The sequence below is a fragment of the Pongo pygmaeus genome, chromosome 4, assembly GCF_028885625.2.
Source record: "Pongo pygmaeus isolate AG05252 chromosome 4, NHGRI_mPonPyg2-v2.0_pri, whole genome shotgun sequence".
Classification (NCBI taxonomy): Eukaryota; Metazoa; Chordata; class Mammalia; order Primates; family Hominidae; genus Pongo; species Pongo pygmaeus.
In genome coordinates, this window is record NC_072377.2 from 174289899 (window position 1) to 174313236 (window position 23338).

At 46.6% G+C, this 23338-nt stretch overlaps 1 protein-coding gene across 1 annotated transcript in view; it reads right to left on the reverse strand.

Annotated features, from left to right (window-relative positions):
• Positions 1-22055, reverse strand: part of SLIT3 (slit guidance ligand 3) — a 636449-nt gene extending 614394 nt beyond the window's left edge. The window contains exon 1 of the mRNA XM_054486980.2: positions 21404-22055. Coding sequence (XP_054342955.1) covers positions 21404-21600 — 197 coding nt within the window. The 5' untranslated portion in view covers positions 21601-22055. The remainder of the gene's footprint in view (positions 1-21403) is intronic.
• Positions 22056-23338: the final 1283 nt, after the last annotated feature.

Sequence of the window (23338 nt, forward strand, 5' to 3'; positions counted from 1 at the left end):
CTAGCTGAATCTGTATGCATACATACAGAAAAGGAAGAGAAAGAGAAATTTCTGTGACTTACATATATTCCATATTAGGATTAACTCTCTGAAATTACTACTATTCCACCTTTTCTAACAACAAAAGTACCAAGTCCACAGGGTTCAACCTAACATATTATGTAAATAATAATTTAATAAGCTATATAAAAGGATATCACACATGTCATATTTTATTCATTTTATAATGTTATCTATAAATTATATAATATGCACAAGAGGCAGAATGCTTAGTGGTTGACAAGGTGGATTTTTGAATCGGATTGCATGGGAAAGTTGACTCTGCCACTTATGAGCTTCGAGACATGGAGTAAATAATGTCCCCTCTGGTGCCTTTGTTCCTCATCTATAAAATGAACTCACAATAGTACCAACCTCCCAGAATGGTTGTAAGAATTAAGAAATCACAAAGTGCTAAAACTGTGCCTGGCACATGTTACTTATTAGCAGTCATCACGCTTGCTTTTGTTCACTAATTCCTTGCAAAAATGCTTGGCAATCAGCAATGCTACCTTCATTTCACAGTGAGAAGCCTGAGACTCGGAGATTTGCCCAGGATTATACATCTAGCAAGGATGCATCAGGAATTCAAACTCAGGTCTTTCTGAGTCCCAAGTCTTGCTGTTTCTTGTAAGCTGCCCAGCTACTGCTGGGGGTCTCCTTGTGTCTTCACTTGCCATTCAATGAAAGGAGAGGTTGGAGCAGCTGACTTTATGGTTCCTTCCAAAATCCTCATGCAAGGAGGTGATACCAAAGCAGCAGCATCAGAAATAACAGGATCAAATGCTTTCGGTCCCACTGAGTGCAGTATCCTTAGCCATGTGGCCAGAAGCACTCAGTATTGAGGGTTCCAATTTTTTTTTCTTTTCTGCTATTTCTTTCCAGCATCCTCAGTACATTTCCTAATTAATCACTCCTACTTAATTTCCTAAAGCAGTCACATCCTCCCCACAGGCAAGCGGCCTCGTCTCAGGCAGAAGCACACACACCAGCTGGCCCCTCGGCTACGTGGGAGTGTGTGAGCAGCCCTTGGACACAGCCCAAAGAGTGGCAGAGACACAGAAAAAATGCAGTCTGGGAAGCTACACTCAGAGGACATTCTTGCCATTCTGGTGACATGTGGGTTTCCTGGTGAGCAAAAGGGACACTGAGATTTGGTTCTTCAAGGAAACTCTAAGGTGCAGAATATCCGGCTGAAGCATCTCGGAATGCAGGGAGAGTCTACCAGTGGCAGTTCTGTGATGCCAGGCAGGGCTTTGCTGGCCAGGTAGGAAGCTCAGGTCTGTCTCCCCCCCAGCTTTGCTGATGGCTTGCTGTGTGACTTTGGGCAACAGCTTTTCTTTTGTTGAGCCTCAGTTTTTCTATTTTTAAAACGAGAACAGTAATACATACAACACAGTGTGGTTTTAAGAAAGGAACCACAAATACAATAGCCAAGAGGGACTGGACAGATGAGATCAATGAGCAAAGCTGGGTCGAGCAAAAGAAAATCAACATAATGTCAAATGGCAGCTGACGTACTGTCTCAGTGTTGGGGTCACAATAGGGAGTGGTGGGGACTGCAGTGAAATGGAGACACACCCCATCTACATAAAAGCCAGTCAATTACTGCCATAGAGCCAAGCTGAGCTTCTGTTGCTGGATTTTATTTTAGAAAAGAAACTAGAAATAGATTTTTATATGTATTCCCCTAATCTTATTATAAAATGGTAGGGGGAGGCTGGGCACAGTGGCTCATGCCTGTAATCCCAGCACTTTGGGAGGCCGAGGCGGGCGGATCATGAGGTCAGGTGATCGAGACCATCCTGGCCAACATGGTGAAACCCCATCTCTACTAAAAATACAAAATTAGCTGGGCGTGGTGACGGGTGCCTGTAATCCCAGCTACTTTGGAGGCTGAGGCAGAAGAATCGCTTGAACCAGGGAGTCAGGTTGCAGTGGGCTGAGATGGCGCCACTGCACTCCAGCATGGCAACAGAGCAAGACTCCGTCTCAACTCGACCCAGCTTTGCTCATTGATCTCATCTGTCCAGTTCCTCTTGGCTATTGTATTTGTGGTTCCTTTCTTAAAACCACACTGTGTTGTATGTATATATGTATGTAAATAAATAAATAAATAATTGGTGGGGGGAAATTGACATAAAAAATTACGTGAGCCAATAGCATTAGTCGCTATTACTGTTACTATTAACTTCTCTGTAACTCAGAACCCCCACCTGAAACAATGGATGTAAAGATTCCTGATAACCATCTCTGCTCCATGGACATCTGCAAAAATTTCTGAGGGCACTACAGAGATTAAACACTGTGTGCACACAATTATGTTGCTTTATTAATTTAAGCATACTTCATTGACATTGGGCTAGCCAGTGTTTCTTAACCGGAGGTAATTTTTCCCCCCAGGGGACATTTGGCAATGTTTGGAAACATTTTTGAGTTGTTATGAAACAAGGGCACAGCTGGAATCTAAGAAGCAGAGGTCAGAAATGTTGCTAAATATAATGAACAGGACAGCCCACCAAACAACAAAAATATCCAACCCAACATGTCAATAGTACTGAAGTGAGAAAGCCTGAGCTATGTGGAAGTTTCCCCTTGCAACCTCTCTACAGAAAGAACTTTTTGAAGATATAGACTTGGATAGGTTTTGTTGGATATGGGAGAAGCCGGCAGGTGGGAGAACCAGCATCTATAATTATCTCCTCTATGAGGCTCAAGGCCTTGCTTTCGTTCTGCCTCCTACAGCCTCTTCTCGTCATCGTCTTAACAACTGTCACCTCAATATATTTCCCTCAAAAAAGTCTGTTGAAGACACACAGGTCAGAAAATAGGCTCTGGGGAAACTGTGGACTTATGAGATGAACCGTCTGAGCCAAGGTCACTCAGCAAGTTGCAGGGCAGACCTAGGAGAGAATTCTCCTGGGTCCTGGTCCAGGTCCCTCAGGAAGACATCACTCCATTTTACTGTTGCCATGGTAATTATAAATCAATTTTGTCTCTCCATTAAAGCAGTTACTCCATAGAACGTTCTCACAAAGGATTGTTGAACTCGCCCTAGTTATTCCAGGGATGTGAAAGTAATCACATTTTTGTATATTCTATAATTCTGGCTACATTTATGATGTCCTTCACCTATAATGGGATAAATAAGTGAGGTTATATTGCATCGCGGTTGTCATGCATTGCTATGACTACTCCAAACAAAGAAAACTGTGCTAGAAGCAACAGCAAGCGATTCTGGTTCACCTTAAGAAAGGACAGGAAAGGAGAACAGAGTGACTGTTATCATCCTTACATTATGCTAAATGTTTTACATATCTTACCTCATTTATTCTTCCCTATAATTTGAAGAATTTCTTGAGGTCAATTTTCTCAAACACTGCTGTACATCAGAAACACCTGCAAGGTTTACAAAATCCCAACATCCAAAAAGCACCCCCAAATCATTAAATCACACTCTCTGGGGATCAGCCCAGGCATCAGTAATTTTTTAAGTCTCCCCAGATGATTGCAATATGCAGGCAAGTTTGAGAACCAGGGCTTCAGGACTCATTATGCTTATTTTACAATGATGCTGACACCCTAAGGGAAAAATGAACCTGCCTAAGGGCACCCAGCTGGTGAATGGTAAAACTGTGATTCAAACCTGGTCTGCCTTTCTCCAAAGGCCATGCATAATCTTTCTCATTGTGCCATTTTCTCCCCAGAAGTTTGTTGTTTGTGGCTTTCTCACTCATTTGGAAATTTGGTTGCAATTTGCAACCATTGCAAATTTGGTTGTGAACTTGAGTGAAAGGGAATTCTCTAGAAAGGTATCAGGAACTCCTAGATTCAATGAGCATCTTAAGAACAGGTCTTGGGGGGTGGGAGGGAAGCAGGCATAGTCTGGTCTATTCTTTCGAAAGTGCTTAGATGAAATGGAAAACCATTATGTCCAATATCCTTGTTCCTCTGGTCAAGATTCCAGTTCCAGAAAGAAAGGATCCAATTGACCTGACTTGGGTCATAAACTTAGCCCTTGACTAGGTGAGGCCAAGAGCCCTGATCAAAAATCTACCAGACTGTATCCCATGGGTGCAGAAGATGACATCGCAATAACGAAAGAAAGGCTGCTGCTAGAAAGAGAGTGAATGAGTCCTAGGCAGCCAGAAAACAATGCATGTCTACTACAATGGAGGGGACTGAGGGACTTATGACAATTTCACAGCCACATGATGATCCCAAAGTCAAACTCAGCAAAAATCCAGAGGTTCATCCAATCAAAATCACCAATTTTGAAGGATCATTCAGAAGAAATATGCCACCAGAGAAGTGGCCACAGAATGGCCTCAAAATCATTTGCAAAATGTTGTGAGGTTTGTGCATTTTTCTAAAGACAAGGTAAGTGTCTTTTATCCGATTATTTAGACTCTTAAAAAACAGAAAAGGTAAGGTTGGGGCTCCTGGGAGGTCTTAGGGAAGAAAAGGAGAAGATTGTAGTCAATGGTCCCTAAGAGAGCTTCAGGTCCCAGGAACTACCTGGGAAAGTAAACCCCTGTGACCTGGCTTGACACCACAAAGACAAGGCTGGTACAGTTTGCTGAATTTGAGCCAATAAAACAATGCTGTAAAAAAAAGGCACTGACAAAAAACAGACACAAGGTAAGAGCTAACATGTTTGCCCACAGTTGCACAGCAGCAAGGGACAGGATCTATCCAGTGAGGAAAGAAAATGTGAACCTCTGAGCAAAACGATTATAACTGGAGGAAGCCAGGTGATCTCTAGGGTCAAAAGCCAACAGGGACAATTGAAACTCAGCTGTGGATGTGTCAAAATAGTGTACTGTCCCAGGCAGCTTACCTGGGACCCTGAGCTCCTTTCCAAAGGTCTAGTTCTCTATCTCATGAGGGTATCTTCCGAGATCTAGGCATCGACAGACACTACCATGCAGAAACTTGAAAAATGAAGCCATTGTGAGTTATTAGCATTGCATGAGTCATTGTTCAGTGCATAAATTCATGGACAAATCAATATACAAACAAAAGAACAAAAATTGTTAACTGTGGCTAATATAGGTACTATTTTAAGTCCCTACTATGTGTCAGGGTCTGAGACAGAAGCGTTCCTCATCTTCACAATAACCCTACAAGACAGTTACTATAATACCCATTTTACAGATGAGGATCCTGAGACCCAAACAGATGAAGAGACTTATCTACATTCACACAATGAGAAGTGATGGAATTTGAAACCAGGTTTGTCTGAGTGGAGTATCCAGGTGCTTGCCACAATGCTATACTACCTCACAATATCTGTAATTTAGTTAGAGCATTGAATGTGTGTTAGGCATTTTGCATTTACTATCCTTAGTTCTTAAAACAATCCTTGAGATAAGTATTACTGTCTTTATGTCTTTTTTTATGAGAAAGACAATTAATTTTTCAAAGGGCACATTTTGAACACAGATTTTTTTTTTCTTGGAGACAGGGTCACACTCTGTCACCCAGGATAGCGTGCAGTGGTGCAATCATGGCTCACTGAAGATTGACCTCCTGGGCTCAAGTGATCCTTCCCACCTCAGCCTCCTGAGTAGCTAGCACCACAGGTGTGTACCACCATGCCAGGCTAATTTTGTTATCTTTATATTTTGTACAGATGGGGTCTCACTATGTGGCTCAGGTGGGTGTCAAACTCATAGGCTCAACTGATCCTCCCACCTCAGCCTCCCACAGTGCTGGGATTACAGGTGTGAGCCACTGCACCTGGCCCTGAATACAGATTTTTGAATCCAGATCTCCTTGGCGCTAAACTCCTGGTCTTTCCACCAAATCTGCTGCCTATCCAATTCAATTTGATTTTTGAAAATATATTGATTTTGTCTTATTTTCACAAGCATTGCACTAAGCTTCTATAGAGAAATGCCAGCTCCTGTCCTCAAGGAACTTTTTGTCTACTTAAGAGATTAGATTATATGGTACAGAAAAATGATGATGATAACTTTATGGCTGCGGAGGTTTTAAAACATAGCTGCAACTTCTGAGAGACTTCTTCCATGGAGACATGGCCCCTACCCTTGCATCTGGGCAAGCTTGTACTGTTCAGAGCAACAGAACAGAGCAGAAGGGGTACTATGTTGCTTTTAAGTCCATTCATAAAAAGCCACGCTACTTCTGAGTTGTTCTGAGTTGCTGCACACCTCTTCTCGGAGTGTGGAGCAACCATGTGAGAAATTAGACTACTCAGAGGCCACCATGTTGTGAAGAAGCTCAAGCCACACAGAGGTCACATGTGTAGGCACCCTGGTCAACAGTCCCAGCTGAGCCCAGACTTCAAGTCATCCCAGCCTAGGTGCCAGACATGTGAGTGAACAGCCTGCTGGGGATTCTAGCACCCAGGTATTCAAGTCTCTCCTGGTCATTCCAGACTCTGCAGATGATGTCTCAGACCGTATGGTGCAGAAATAAGCCATCTCTACTGCAGTACGACCTAGAGAATCATTGAGCATGATAAAATGGTTGTCACTTTAGAACACTAAGTTTTGGGGTTGATTGTTAAGCAGCAAAATATAGCCATAATAATGGCTTTTTGAGTGATTATTTAATGCCAGACACTGTCCTCTAAGCTTGACATGTATTACCTCATTTGATCTTCCTAGTAAGCCAGGGAAGCAGGTTACTATTAAAGACCATGCCCAAGATTACTTAGCTACTAATGGCATTCAAAACCAGGTCACACTAACTCCAGCATCAAAGCATCAATAATCTAAACTGCTATAGCATACTATAGCATATAGTATACTATAGAGGAAGCAAAATTATGTCTCTGAATAAAACCTACAAAGCCCCAAGCCAATTAGTTTTAAGAAACACCGACTGCTATTTTTTTAAACTAAGCATCTTTTTTTTTTCTTAATTTCAGAAGGCTTACTGTGGAGCTGAGCTAATTATTTGAGCCTTAATCAAGGACCAGCCACTCCCCAAAGCAGCTGTCCTGGCCTCTCTCTTGCCTCTAGAAAGTCTCTTGAGTTGGATATTGGCTCAGGTCTAAACCCCAAATCCCAGCCCCCAGAAGTGAGGATGCATAGGGCTGAAAGGATCCTTGGAGATCATCCAGTCTACTTCCCTCATCCCCTTTAAAGATCAGGAAACTGAGGCCCAGGGAGGTCAAATGACTTGTCTAAGGTCACACGGTGTGTCAGAGGTACGGCCAGGTCGCCAAATTCCCAGGCAAGCATTCTTTCCACTATACCATGCTGCAGTTGCTAAAAATTCCCCAGAGCCGCCTCCCTCGGCCCTCCTCTTGACAAAGCTATTTTCCCCCCACACAACTACACACAGTCACATTTGGCAAGAGGTGCTATCAGCCCTGCTCTGCTCGTGAAATGCTGTTTTGCAATGGGGCCTCTTTGTTCGTTAGCAACACAGACAAAGAAAACTGTAGTGCAGTCTTCTTGGAAGAAGATGTTTCTTGTTTTAAAGATGGGAAGAGAGCTTCCTGACTGAATATGGCTTGAATCAGCATGCAGCTCCAGTCAGGAAAGAACCCAGAGGAGACTTAGGTCTTTGCAAAATTTCTAGAATGTACAAGGAGGGCACATGGCAGGGGGAAGCTTATGGGAAATGTTTCAGAAAGTATTAAAATGTACGCCTAAACAGAGTAAACAGAGCAGATTGGTTACCATCTTGTGCTATGAAGCAATTAGAAGGGGAGGGGTGTTGGTGGGGAACTAGAGTCATTAAAAGCTCCCATGAAGCAACTGGCCTTCCCATTTTTGGATTCCTGCTCCAGTCCTGGTTCCCAGTGTTCCTTCCCTTGCCGTTTTCTTCAGCTGGGATCTTCCCTCTCTAGACTCGAAATAAGATGCAGGCTTGGTGCTGAGAGCCCTCAGGATATGATCTGCCATCCCGAGTCACCCATCTGGTGCCTCTCCCCTCTGCTTCCACATGATTCCCAATTTTTTTTTTTGTACTAGATGTGGTCCCTCTTCTGTCTCCCTAGCTTCCCAGATTGGCAGAGGCTTCCCATGGCTCTGCATGATCTTTGCACAGGATGAGGCAGAAATGAAGGCACCTTTTCATAAGGGCAGACCACACCAGGAAGCTGAGGTCCTCTCTGGTGACCTTTCTAATGCATTTCCCTTTGGAGATGGGCTGAGATCAGTGGGGAGGGAGTAGACCAGATGATCTCCAGAGATACCTCAAAAGCCTGAAAATCTCTTGGCTAGGGAAGGCAACAAGAGGGGGAGGAACAGAACCAAGTTCTGTGGCACAAATTCAGAACTTGTACTCTGGCAGCAGATGGAAAGGGAGGTGCCAGCTTCTAGCAGGAGGGGATGTGGTGGACGCGTTTCTCAGGGCGGTTGCAAGCCACAAGTCTTGCATTCCAAAGGACCTGGTGAATGCTGCCTGAGAACCTGCCTCTGACACAGCCACAGCATGGGTCTCCAGGCAGCAGGTGAGATCTCCAAAAAGAAATTCCACCGGCCAAGTGAAGGTTCTTAGACCCTTTCTCCCAGAGCAGGGTCTTCCCCATCGCCTACCCCATGCTTAGGAAAACTTGCCCAAGGTACAAATTTTATTCCAAATCCCCCTCCTTCATTTTGCCGTAAGAAAATTCCTCCTGCTGAGTTAAACCTAAGAGAGAAAAATAAAGATATTACTACTCAGGGAAACAATGTCCTAGGGGTCCCTTGCAGCCCAGGAGGGGAAGGGAAGCTGGCCCCCTAAAGAAGGCCCTGTATCTCCTCATGGCCTCAAATGCTGCTGTGCTGTGTGTCAGTGTTTATGAAATGCTTCTCAAATAAGGTCAGTGTTCTACACAGAGTTAGGACTCTAATAAAATGCAGAACTTGTGCTGTTTGCCAGCTAGCTGCAGAGGCATACTTGAATGCTTTCTCAGATACAATTGTTCTCATATTAATATTTCCCCCTTGAGTTTTTTTTTAATTCTACTTGTACTATTTTTTTATGATGTGTGAGGCTTTCTACATATTTGTACCCACTAAAAGGGATGAGGGGGCTTGCTTTCATCAATGATTCCTGAGGGTTTGGTGCTACATCCTTCTTGGTTCTAGCATTTCTCCCAACCCATATATCTCCCTGCTCTGAACCTAGCATGGTAGCCTTTGCCTTGTCAGTCATTTGGAGGGAGAGACAGTCCAGACTAACTTTGAAGTTAGTTTGAGCTGTTCTAGTTATCAGAACATTTCACTTGCTTTATTCATTGTGGTAGACACTCAATAAATGGCCCCTTTAAATGACTCCATCCTTCATGGATTCCCTTTTTGGTCCTACTGTCTTGGACACTGTCACTTATTAATTACCCAGTCCTCTGAACTCCACCTGGTTAAGCTGCTGACATGGCTGGTATGAGGTTATATTTTAATTTGTAAAAGATGCATCTTGTTAAATGAAAAGGAAACTGGAACAAGAGTTTGAAGACATGGGTGACATGAGCAAGGCTTTGGAGCTCCCTGAGTTTCTTCGTCTGTAAATGAAAGCTTCTAAAATATACCCTGATCATCTTCCAGATATAGGATTTAGTGGTTCAATTCAGATATTGTGGGTGGACTCATTAAGGTATTCGCATAGCACTAAATTTAGAAGGCATTTGGAGACATCTGATCTCATTTAAACCTTGCATCAGCCCCCTGAGATGAGTGTTATTTCTCCCATTCCAAAGGTTATAGATTAGACTATGGAGACCACAAAGGTACTCAGACAGGTCGGGCAGTTAGAAAGTGACAGAAGCCAGGATTCAGCCTAGGTCTTTCTACTCATTTCGGCTTACGTCCAAATTGTACTCCCCATTGGCTTCTCACTAATTCCACTTAGAATCCCCATACTCAGAACACTTTCTACCTACATTCTAGAGCTGGAGAGAGAAGAAGAGGAGAGAAAGAATGTCAGCAAAGTACTAGATAGTCCAGAAATTTCTGCAACATATTATTGAGCAGGACAGCTCTCCAATGAGATCATCACTGCTGTGCTTTTTAATTACCAAATGATCTGTCCTATTTGGGGTACAGGGAGTTCAGGAGTATGTCTAAGTAATTCATCATTTATAGAGTCCAGCCCTGGGGCACCTTTACATGCTACCCTGGACATGATAAAAGATTTCAGATGGCCATAAAGATGAAGTCTGAGGTTGTTTCCAGGGCAGAACTCTGAGTTCTTGCAAGTCTCCAGTCTCCAGTGAAGGTCCAGGCCATGAAATCCAATTTCAGGACCTGGGGTTCTGATGGTGACAGTCCAAATTCAATACTAAGGCTATGGAGAACTACATACAGGGCAGTAGAGGGCAAGAAGCCAAGCTAGAAGGATTAAGGCAGGAGCCAGGAGTAGCTAAAGCTCAGGGAGAGATGCAAACATGCACAATTCTATGGTCAAGTCATAAAACTCCGATTAGAAGAGGATCATGGACTCCACAGCATGCAGACGCACCTGAGTTAGGGCACTCACTAGGGCACACACTAGGGCATATGCTAGAACATACACCAGGGCATACGCTAAGGCACACACTAGGGAATATGCTAGGGCACACACTAGGGCATACACTATGGCACACACTAGGGAATATGCTAGAAAGTACACTAGGGCATACGCCAGGGCACACACTAGGGCACACACTAGGACATATGCTAGAATGTACACTAGGGCATACGCCAGGGCACACACTAGGAAATATGCTAGGGCACATGCCAGGGCACGCGGCAGGGCACACGCTAGGGCACACGCCAGGGCACATGCTAGGGCATACACTAGGGCACATGCTAGGGCATACGCTGGGGCACACACTAGGGCATATACTACCACATACGCTAGGGCATACAATGGGGCATATGCTAGGGCATACACTGGGGCACACGCTAAGGCATATACTAGTGCATATGTTAGGGCATGCCCTAGGGCATATGCTAGGGTGTGCACTAGGGCATATGCTAGGGCACACGCTAGGGTGCGCACTAGGGCACATGCTAGGGCACATGCTAAAGCATACACTGGGGCACATGCTAGGGCATATGCTAGGGCACACACTAGGGTGCACACTAGGGCACATGCTAGGGCACACACTAGGGCATACACTGGGGCACATGCTAGGGCATGCACTAGTGCATGCGCTAGGGCATATGCTAGGGCGCACACTAGGGTGCGCACTAGGGCACACACTAGGGCATACACTGGGGCAGATGCTAGGGCACGCACTAGTGCATGCGCTAGGGCATATGCTAGGGCGCACACTAGGGCACACGCTAAGGCATATGCTAGAGCGCACACTAGGGCACATGCTAAGGCACACGCTAGGGCATATGCTAGAGCGCACACTAGGGCACATGCTAAGGCACACGCTAGGGCATACACTGGGACATATACCAGGGCATGCGCAGGGCATATGCTAGGGCAAATGCTAGGTCACGCACTAGGGCATATGCTAGGGCACATGCTGGGGCATATGCTAGGGCACACACTAGGGCATATGCTAGGGCACATGCTAAGGCACACACTCGGGCATATGCTAGGGCACACGCTTTGGTGCGCACTAGGGCACATGCTAGGGCACACACTAGGGCATACACTGGGGCACATGCTATGGCACCCACTAGGGCACACTCTAGGCACATGCTAGGGCACATGCTAGGGCACACACTAGGGCATACATAGGGCATACGCTAGGGTGTACACTAGGGCACATGCTAGGGCATAAGATAGGGCACACACTAGGGCATACATAGGGCATACGCTAGGGTGTACACTAGGGAATACACTAGGGCACGTGCTAGGGCAAATGATGGGTATGACTAGTAACAGACAGGAGCTAGAGAGGTAGAAAAACCCAAGAGGGAGGCAAGGTGGGTGGTTAAGTGTGCTGGCAGACTTTCAGGAGCCACAAGATACACTGCTGCCAAAGTGCAGAATGAATCAGGGGTCAGGAACCAGACTGGCAGTTAGGACAAGAGAAGAGGAGTCTGAGCCCACACAAGCGGTGATATGTCCATGATAAGTGCAGTCACACTCGACTCCAGCCAGGATACATCTTATGTACATCCTGTTGGAATAGGACATGATGCCAGGGTGGGAGGAGCCCAGAGATCCCAGCTAAGAGAAAGCAAGTGGTGCATCTAACTGCAAAGGAAGATGACTCCTGCCAATATTTGAGTAGATGCTTGAGGGGGAAAATACTACTCAGCAAGGCTCATCAGAACTACTCTTGGAGGGTGTATCCCCTCAAACCAGAAATTTAAAAAACAGTCAGTGGACACATACCATGGAAATTTTTTCCTAAGATTTGGATTCTGTTCTAAACATCCCCCTAAGATAAAACTTCCCAAAGTACAGCTCCCATCATTTTAAGTTGAGCTCAGGAGCATCTAATCATGAATTTCTATGACTGTACCATGTTCCCATTTCTACATACAGGGATCCTATTAGTCTTCACGCTCCAATACAAAGGCCACCTATTTCCCCAAATTGGACATGATGGCTCTGTTTCACCAGGTGTCCAGATCACATCCCTGACATTCCTCTTAATGCTTTGCATCAAACAGGGGCTCTTTGATTTAAGTTGAACTCATCATGTTTGTCTTCTTCTAGTTGTTACTTGAGAATGGAGTTTAGAAGACAGAAAAGGAGGCTGACTTGAAAGATTCTGGAAGGAATGACATGACTGGGGGTTGGAGTGCAGCCTCTGAGACCAGCCTGGCTGGATGAACCCTGCTCTCCTGTTCCTGACTGGGGATGTCATTTCACCTCTCTGATGTAGTTGCCATATCTATAAAATGCAGACAGTCCTCCTGCCTACTTCACGTAACTCTTCAAATAGGAAATGACTCCACGCATGTAAAGTGTAAGAGCAGTGCCAGGCGCAAAGAATGGCTCAATAAATGCCAGCTATTGTTGTGGTGATGGTTGTTGTTGTTGTTGTTTACAGAGGCTTGGGGACCCTGTAGGCCTCACTCCTCTATGCTTCATTCTTCATCATGTCTGTTCCCAGAACTACTCCAGAAAATGTGCCCGATGCCAATGTGTACCCAAGATGCTAAGGGAAATCACTGTGTTTAAAAACCTGAAGCTACCTGAGCTCTGCTACTGGCAGAAAGGCTCAACCCCTCGGGCTGAACTTTTTATCAGGAGAGAATAACACACATATACATATACATTCAACATACACACACATACATGCATCATATCTTGTGTTGGTGGGACTTGTGGTACTAGCCTAATAGGACAAAAATGAAGCTAAAGTCATTATGGAAAGTTCCACGAGAAACCAAAAGTATAGAGAAAATTTAGCAAGCTGAAGAATTAAGCATTAATAGGAAATTATTCCAGAGAAAATATGAACCAACAGAACCCCAGGGAAAGAAGATGCTACAAGCCAAGAAGACCTCAACATTTTTTTCCATCCCAGCCGGAAAGAACGGGGCAATATATTTATGTAATCCACATGCCAGATTGTGGAAATATTTTGAAAAAAATGCGCAGAGAACTCTGCTGATTATATTGACAACTTGGATAAAGATCCATAGGGCAAGCTCATTAAAATTGCAGAGGAAATAAATAGTGGGAGATGGGGAAAGGAGTAGTTAATTGCTAGATGAGGAAATCGAAATATAAAATGCTCCTGAAAAGCTGATGAAATGAAATGATTTGCCAAAAGTTAATTAGGATAAATGCAAAGTGTTGCACTTAGACTCCAAAAAGTCAACTGCACAAGTCTAGAAGGGGGGACAACAAGCTAACAGGAGGGAAGGCTGGGGAGATATGGGGATGTCAGGCAGCTTGGTCAAAATGAGCCCACCCAGGGCTGTGGCTGTCCAAAGTGAAAAGGTTCTTTTGAATGTGCTGGCTGATAGAAGTCAAATAAAACAGTAAGGGCATGGAAGGTCTCCCTCTAACTAATGCAGTCCAAGAAGATTGGAACCTATTTAGAGGAAGAGAACTAGGGACGGCGTACAAGGCCTATGCCCAAACTGTACCACATACAGAATAGTTGAGGCAATTAAGGAGACTCAGGTAAATGGGTGGTGAGAAACACCACAGGTTTTGAAAACCTGTCATTTGGAAAAAAGATTATACATGCTCTGGGTAACGACAATCAATGAGAGATGAGTCCAACCCCCACACAAAGAACATTTTCTTATTAGGATTTTTTTTAATGGAATAAATTGCTTTAGGAAGAACTGAGCTCCTCATCACTAGATGTCATCAAGCAAAGGAGGCTAACTGACCACCTTCCCCTAAATTGTGCTGATGGAAGACCAACTTTCGTGTGGTTGGAACTTGGACAGAAGGACCTCTTCCAACCCTGATGATCTGTATTTTTCTTAATGAAGCTTCATCCTGATCATGCTCTGATAGGAGGTCTACACTCAGTAAGACTTTTGATCACAATAACAATAGGAATATTGATGGAGGGTGCCCTTGGTTCCAGGAAGCCTATGTGGATTAATACAGCATCCTTTGAAGGGAGTATTATTATTATTCCCATTTTGCAAATGGGAAAACTGAGGCCCATCCAGCTAGTAGGTGACAGCCAGGCTTTGGGCCCCAGAGTCTGGCTCTAGTGCCACATTTTCCCATCTTCTCTGTCCACTCAGTACAGAAGGCTCTAATTATGCACCCTTTGGCCAATTTTTTTCCAGGGTTTCACTGTATCAAACACGGTACTGACAACACAACTGTGAAAACCACAGTGAGTAAGGAAGAAAGGTTAGCCTCTTGACAGGCCAGCAGTCACAGTAGTTACAGATCACGGTCCAGGCCTGCAGAGCAGAGAGGTGGAGGATTCCCATCATGAGCATCCAACCTGGGCAAGGCTGATTTGAATTTAAGGATGGGGAACAATGAAGAACAGAGAGCACGGGGAACTCAGCGCAGTGACAGGGCACCCTCTACAGCCATCTAGCTTGGGATCAGCAGTGGTCCAGATGAGCTCTCTGGGAACGCCTCCACCCCTTGTTTTTCCTTTCTTTTCAGCAGTCCTAAAAAGGGTTAAGACCACCTTACATAATGAGGGTGGAGCCTGCTAGTAAATACAGCTGTTTCAAGTAAATGCAGTAATAGAGGCAGACATGGGAAGTCAGTAAAAGGAGGTATTTAGGGAAAGATAGAAGGAATGAGCATTGAAGAAAAAAAAAAAGGTCAGGGCCAAAAATTCCCCATGAAAACTCACCCCCCAAAAATAAATAAGTAAAATGCATTCCTTATTTAAATATACCACAAAGCAACACACCCATGGAAAAGATATAAACCACTTTCACCATAATTCCCTTTTTATGGAACAGAAGCCAACCTGGGCTTTGCTGTGGGGGCAGGACCAAGAGCAGAGAGAGAAAAGGAGGGGCTTAGCCAAGAGGGTATTGGGCACAGCCCACAGGCAGGCAAGGAACTCGCCTCCACAGGGCTCTGGGTTGGAGCAAATTTAGAGTGGGCATCTCAAACCTTCCAGCTGGATAGGGCCTGAGATGAAGATATAAAGGTAATAGCCATGGTCACTAACATGAATAGTTTGGGGAGGGCTCCTATGGTGTGGTCATGCATCACTTAATGATGGGGATATGTTCTAAGAAACTCATCATTAGGCGATTTTGTCATTGTGCAAACCTCATAGAGTGCACTCACACAAGCCCAGGTGGTCTAGCCTACTATACACCCAGGCTATATGGGATAGGCTATTGCTCCTAAGCTCCAAACCTACATAGCATGTTACTCTACTGAATACTGTAAGCCACTGTGACACAATCATAAGTATGTGTGTTTCTAAACATACCTAAACATAGAAAAGGTACAATCAAAGTATGGTACGAAAGATAAAAAATGGTACATCTGCATAGGGCATTTACCAGGAATAAAGCTTACAGGACTGGAAGTTGCTCTGGGTGTCAGTGAGTGAGTGCTGAGTGAATGTGAAGGCCTAGGACATTACTGTACACTACTGTAGACTTTGTCAACACTATACCCTTAGGGTGTACTAAATTTATTAAAATAAAGTGATGGCACTATGATGTTACAAAAGCTACAATGTCACTAGGCAATAGGAATTCTTCAGCTCCATTTTAACCTTATGAGACCACTGTCCTCTATGTTGTCCACTGTTGACCAGAACGTCATTTTAGGTAACACATGACTGTACTGCGTTAAGCACTTTCTTGTATATTATTTCATTTAATCCCCCCAATGGGGAAGATTCATCATACATATTTTACAGTTAAGAAATCATAGAGGGATAAACAATCACAGCAATGAGTGAACAACATGGTAGGCACCGTGCTGAGCACATTACAGGGACTGCCTCAGGCTACATTCACAGCATCCCCATGAAGACAGTGCGCTTATCACCCTGGTATCACAGGTGTGGAAATAAGGTGCAAAAGAATTAAACACACTGCAGTCCACAGCAATAGTGTAACATGTACACGGTGCAACAGCAAGATGTAACAGAGCTGCAGTTCAAACCCAGAGTCGTCTGTCTCCGGAGCGCCTGCCCTAACCACAATGCTTAGGGGTCAGAAACCTTCTTGCCATAGCCCACATTGCCAAGGCAAGAGATTCTACAGCTGCAACCCACTATTCATTCTCATTTTCCAGGTGAGACAGAACTCTGCGACAACAAACAATACTGGAGAGAAAACAACATAACAACCAAAATGGCAAAAACGCAGAAATAATAGAAAATCCAGATGATCAACAAAAGCAGAACTTATCAATTAATACAAGAAGAGCAGCTATCAAAACCCACAGAGAGCTCAGGATGACGCTGATGAGTTCCTGATTAGAAAGCCCTGTGGTTTAAGTGCTCAGGATTTCCAGCTCTTTTCATGGGCATGTGCACAGTAGGAGTTTTGCAAGGTTGCTAAGCAATGCCTGACAACCAGACTCCAGAGTAGATCACTCAACAGGAGTCCTTGGTAACTCTAGTAAGGCAATAAATATTAGTTCATAAAATCCAAATTTTAGATACCCTTAATAACTCACGTCATAGGTTCCTAGTAAGGATCCCTTAGTCACATGCCAGAATGCCGATGTATAATGGCCCATCTTTCACTTGTAAGAACTAAAGACAGACTTGTAGTTTTGAGGCTCATTATTCCTTTATTGAATACACATTTGCTGAAAACCTACCGTGTGCCAGGCACTGTTCTAGACACTAGGGAGGCGGACACTGACAGTTCCCCCAATGGACTATAACCACTAAGAAAACCACTAAGACTATACAAGAATTCTACTTTCACGAAAATGAGGCCCAGAGAGGTAATGTAATCCGTTCAGAGTCGCACAGCACCATGGAGGCTATACCGGTCCACTGGAGGCGGGTCCACTCAGCTGCTCCTTAGTCTGTCCAGGAGGGCACTGTTTCCCTAAAAGGCCACATCACCGTGGTTGACCCAGAGAGACCCCATGATTCACTAACTTGTCCCTGTCCTCTAAGCTGGCCCTGAGGGCTGGACAGAGGACTTGGCTGTTGAGCATCTTGGAAAGTTTCTCACGTGACCTCAGGACCTCTGTGGTCAAGTGAGGGAAAGCCTATGACATGGTGTCAGTTTTTATTGGACCCAACCACCGGCAAAGCTAGCCGTCATTTGGAGTGATGGAGAAAATTAAGTTACCACATTCTCACGTTTCAGCCTTTCGCCCGTTCTCCTTCGCAAACAGGAAATGTTTATTTAAATACAGCAGTCTCCAGCATGTTCCAGAGCCAAGTGAAAAACCAAAGATGTCCACTCTTGCCCCCACTCCACCGTTCGGGCCACCCCTCACTGCAGTGAGAAGTGGGCCTCTGCCTGCCTCTAGACAGGACGGCAAGATGGGGAGAAGTGGCCCCGCGTGAGAGTTCATTTTCATCTGCCTCCTCTTTTTCCAGGCTGAGATTGTGGTTGGAGAAGAATTACATCTGTGGGGTCCTTTTGTAGTCAGAAGGGTAAGTGCAACATCTGTTTACTCTGTGCTCCATGGTAAATGTTTGGTTTCAGGCACCGCCATCCACTTCCTCTCCTCTCGTCCTCTATCTTTGCTGCACGGATAATAAATTACACTGAATTCTTCTCTGCATTTATTTAGCTTTCTTGTGGGTGTCACCTCCTCATGGAGGGGGAAAAATTGTCAGTAGTTTATAAAAGACAGAGAGTTTCTTTTTCTGCGTGATGTGCTGACATTATAGGGAAGATCTTGAAACACAGACCCCCTAACTCTGATTCTGGCTTAACTATGAACAATTCAGGCCCCATTCCAGGACTGAAGCAAAGTCCAAATGGTGAGCACATTATCCCCACTCAGGTTTTCCTTAATGTCATAACACAAGGTTTCAGAAGTCAAAAACATCCAAAGAAGCAATATACACCAACACACACACACACACACACATCCTTTCATCAAAGGCTTTTTGGGAGGCAGAGTACCAAGAATGGAGAACGGAGAAAATGCTGTTTCTTTGTTTTAAAACGCAATTTAAACCTTGAGATCAGAAAACTGGACTTTAGGAAGGTCCTGAGCATCTGACGACAGTGCTGACAAAACGTGCCCCATGGCAATATGAACCCTGGGAAGTTCAAAAGGCTCACCAAAGCAAGTTTCCTTCTATCTTTTGCTTACATTCTTTACATTGAAGTGCTGGTTTTCTTCTGTATATGCAATGGTTCTATACACAGTTTCTGGAATGCAGTAGAGGTTCAAGTCATGTTTGTTCTCAAACTCCTAGGCTCGAGATCCTCTCACCTCGGCCTCCCAAAGTGCTGGGATAACAGGCATGAGCCATTGCGCCCGGCTTCAAGTAATGTTTGTTGAATGAATGAAGGCAGGAATAAATGAGTGATTCCTCTCTGAAGAAATCCTTGGCAGAGAGTAAAAATGCCAAATATCCCCCAAGAGTTTTCAGAATTGAAATGTTACATCTGAGTTGGCTGAGACAGAGTGTGGTGCAGGACTTTGGTGGTGAAGGACTGTTGGTGGGTTGCCCTGAAACCCTGCAGTGAATCTGACCCAGCTTGCTCCTAAAGACTGTCCCCCATTCCCAGGGAGGAAGGAGACTAGAATGAGACATCATCGCGGCACCCCCATGTATCCTAGCCAAAGTGGCACCAGTGACCACAACTGAGGCAGAAGAGACCAGAGACATCAAAGAAGCTCCTGCTCTGCCACTGCCTATTAACGACTGTAGCACGGGGCCTCTGGGAATGACTAGGACTCCAGTCTCTGCCCTCTTTCTCCAGTTCTAGAGCCGATGGGTTGCCCTGAGCTGCAAAGATCCCCTAAGGGAGATGACTGGGTGGCGTGCTGGCATGGGTGCGGTTCCTGCAGCTCTGGAAAACTTCCTACACACCAGGAGAAGAGGGACTTACTCTCCTTGGTTTCCCAAACATGGAGCACGATTTTGAAGATGGGGAAGACGTAGTTTCAAGACCCCAAGCAGCAGACCTAACATCAAAGTGAGCTGAACATTTGCAGGGTATACCAGAAGCAGAAGCAACAGCAGCCTATTCTAAGATCCAAGCCCAGCCAGAACCCTCCCAAGACTGTCTGTTTATAGATCGTGGCCCAAACTGACCCTTGTTCCAAGGATGACCAGGAGAGTGATAAGAGTTGTGGGCTTAGGAACCAGTCAGGCTTAGATCCAAACACTTCACTAGCTGCATGACCTTGCGTAAATGACAAGATGGCTTAACTGTGAAATGGAGTAATAAGTATTGCCTATGTAACTAACAGGACTGTTGGAGAGATTCAATGAGATAATACATATACACAAATCAAGGCATGAAAAGCATTTATCAAACATTAGCTATAATTATTTTTTCACTAATTCATGTGGCTAGCACTGGTGTGACGAGGAGGGGAACTTAGTTTACAAGTTATAGGTATCTAAAAATACCACTAAAACAAGTTTTTCACTCCTATGGACTAACTTAATGTCTGAATTAAGGTGTGAAAACCTGGATTCTGGCCCTTTATTGCCATCAACTTGCTGTGTTTTCTTGGGCAAGTCATTTTACACTTCCAAGCCTGGTTTTCGACATGTGTTAATAAAGATTCGGCTCTCACCCTTTAGGATTCTGTGGTTCAACCCAACAAAACAATCATTGCACTTGAGGAAAAAAAAAAAAAAAGTATTGAGCCAAAGGAAAAAGAGAGCACCAGGAATAAGGAAGACAGTTCTGCTGAGTCTCCACCCAGAGATGCACAAAGAAGTGGAAGAGAAGAGCAGGTGGGGTGATAGGAGGTGACTAGCAGGAATAACACACTCTAGGACAACGCTTGTCATCACTACTCTCTTCCAGCCTGAAGTCAAGAAAGCAGAGTGGAAGATCCAGGCGCCTACCCCTAAGGCACGTGAGGAAGGGGAGAAGAGGGAGAGCAAGACACGGAGGAAATCTACCACACTAGAGCAAACCCTCACCCACTTCTCGGCTGGGTTCCCAGTAAGGCTCCCACCCACTCCAGCGTTTCTCCCCCACTCCCTTACCCCACCCCAACTGCGGACTAAGAGGAGCCCACCCCGGAGTCCAAGTTTTGAATCTGGTCCGAGGATCAAAATGATGAATGTTTCCAAAACGTTGACATATGAAAAGTAAATATTTGGTTGCACAATTGGGGCTAAAACTAGGGTCAATCCACCCCATTCTCCAAGCGCCTCTCCATTCTCTGCCAAGCCCAGGATCCGAGGCTGAGTGCGGTTTGTAAGATTATAACGCTCGGTCTCATTTGAAGGGCTGTCAGCATTTCCATTCTCCGGCTCCTTCGTTCGTTCGGGGAGGCATTTATAACCGAGCCATAAAAAATTCACCCGGGGCTGCAACTTGGCATCTCCCAGACTGCACTCCAGGCAGAGCGGGTTTTGCGAGCACCCACTCTGAATCTGTCCAGTTCCTCAGAAGTTAAACCTTCACCCACACTCTCAACTTTCCTTGCAAGGGCAGCCAGAGAGCGGCTGGCCCATTCTGATCTCCAAGCAGGTCAACAGTCTCGGGCCCTCTCTCCCGCCTCCGCGCCTTGACGGCCCATCATCCTATATAGCTTTCTCCTTCTCCCGCCCCCCCTTTTTAACGAGCGCAGACCCCTGACCCTCACCCTAAGACCTTGAGGCTGCAGTGCTCTTGCCTCCCCTCGCCTCTCGACAGCTACTCCTTGGAAGCTGTCAGCGGGCCCTGCGTCTGGAACCCTCACCCCTGGAGAGGCACTGCTCTTTGCCCATCGCGGGGGGTTTCGAGACCTCTCTTTCCAGATCTGACCAAGCCTACAGACCCCCAGCTCGGAGAGTGAGGGATCGTATCCAGGAAGGGATGAGAATAGAGACTGTATCCAGGGAGGCCGAGGGGAAAGGACGGATCTGGCGCCTGGGGCCCCCTCGGTGGGACCCAGGTGGGTGGCCCGCGTGGGGTGGGGCAGGGGTACTCACAGGCGCTCAGCGTTGCGGGGGATGCCCCGAGGAACCGCGCGGAGGCCCAGCCCGTGGCAGTCCACGCTGGCGGCGGAGCAGGTACACTTGGTGGGGCAGGCGACGGCTGGGGGCCCACTCAGGACGCTCGCCAGAGCCAAGGCCAGCGCCAGGCGGACGCGCACGGCGGCGCCGACCCCTGCCCACCCGGGGGCCATGGTGTGCAGGGCCCCGCTCCCGGAGGAGGCTGCCTCTGCGGGGCAAGACGCGTGGAACCCGAGGAGGCGCGCGGGGAGCGCGGGCGGCCTGGGGAGCGGGCGGCGGAGTTGGCGAGGAGGAGGGGCGAGCTCGGCGCTCAGGCGCACGGGGCGCGGGCGGAGCGGGGCGCGCCGGGCGGCGGCGGCGGCGGCAGCGGCAGCAACAGCAGCTCCATCGGCGGGGCCGGCGCTGCCCCGCTGCGCATCGCTGGGAGTGCCCAGGTGCGGAGCGCCCCCTGGCCCCGCTGACCCGCGGGCCGGGCTGGGGACCTGAGGCGAGCGCAATGGGGCGTGGCGCCCGGGGAGGTCCGGCTTGGGGCTGGGCTGGGGAGCGCGGCGGCTGCGGCTGGGGCACGGGGCGGCCGGGTGAGCTGGCCGGCACTCGCTCTCTCCATTCACTGAGCAGGGCAGACACCGGAGACGCGGGGCCCACCCCTCCCGCCCCCCCCCAAAAACGCCAACTCCGCCTCCCATTGGCTGCGCCGCGCGTCATGTCGACTAAGTTGGGAACTTTGCTGGAGCGACCGAGAGCCTGGAGGGAGGAGGCAGTAGAGGAGGGAGAGAGAAGGAACCAGGCAAGGAAAGGGGCTCGGCCAGCAGGGCCCCGGGAAAGAAACACTGAAACTCATTCACTGTTAGGAGCCAAGGACGGATACGGCTCCTGACACTTTTTTTTTTTTTTTTAATTCTTGCACTGAGCTGAGCACTCTACTCATGTTCTTTACTTAAGTCCCCGATCTTCCAAGGGGGCGTCTGAAAACAGCTCAGAGAAGTGAAGCGACTTGCCGGAGGTCGCACAGCTGCTAGGGACGCCAAACCATGGCACTGTCGCCCACGAAGCCGCTTCCCTACCGCACCTAGTACGCATGGCAGAGATCCACAATTTTGCCTGAAGAGCCTTGGTTGACACCAATATACTCCACAGCTACACACACACACACACACACACGGTGGTCCATGTTGTTGAGGTCACTGCTGGCAAACCTTACCCGGAAACTTGCCTTGCTTTGCCCAGATCCAACGCTTGGTGGACCGGTAAAAGTAGTGATGGCAGCGACTTGGACCCCTGGATTGACAATGCCTTGTTCCATCCTCGGGTTTCTGCTTCCTGACTGGGTGACTCTGGGCCAATCGTGTCATCTCTGAGCCTTCGTTTTCTCAAATAAGGGGCCACAGTCCTGCCTGGCCTCACCTCCCTGGGTTGTTTGGAGCATTACAGAAGAGAACGTGTTTTTGCAAAAGTCATTCGCAGACGAGGCATCCCTTCTGTCCCCAGCGCCTTCTTTCTTCCAACGCCCGCTTTAAATTGGCTAGGTCTGAGCTTTTCCAGATGCCAGTGGGGAGGGGCGTGTGCGTTAGAGGCTCCATAAATACTTGTAGGAATGATTTTGTTTGTTTGTTTGAAAGGAAAGGGCAGGAACTGAAGGAAGTATTGCCCAGATTTCCTTGAGGTCCCCTCACACTGAGAAGGCCTGAATGAGCCCTGCATATATATACACACACACTGGTGCCTACATATTCACAGCCACGCACACACTCACATACTCAGGCTCACACACACCCATTTATACACCCGCAATCACACACATGTGCACATGCATGCTCGCACACACACATTCACACAGTGACAACTATACTCTTGAGAGCGCTTCTCTTTTCTTTCATAAGAATGCTATTCTGATTTCTTCTACCTCATTTT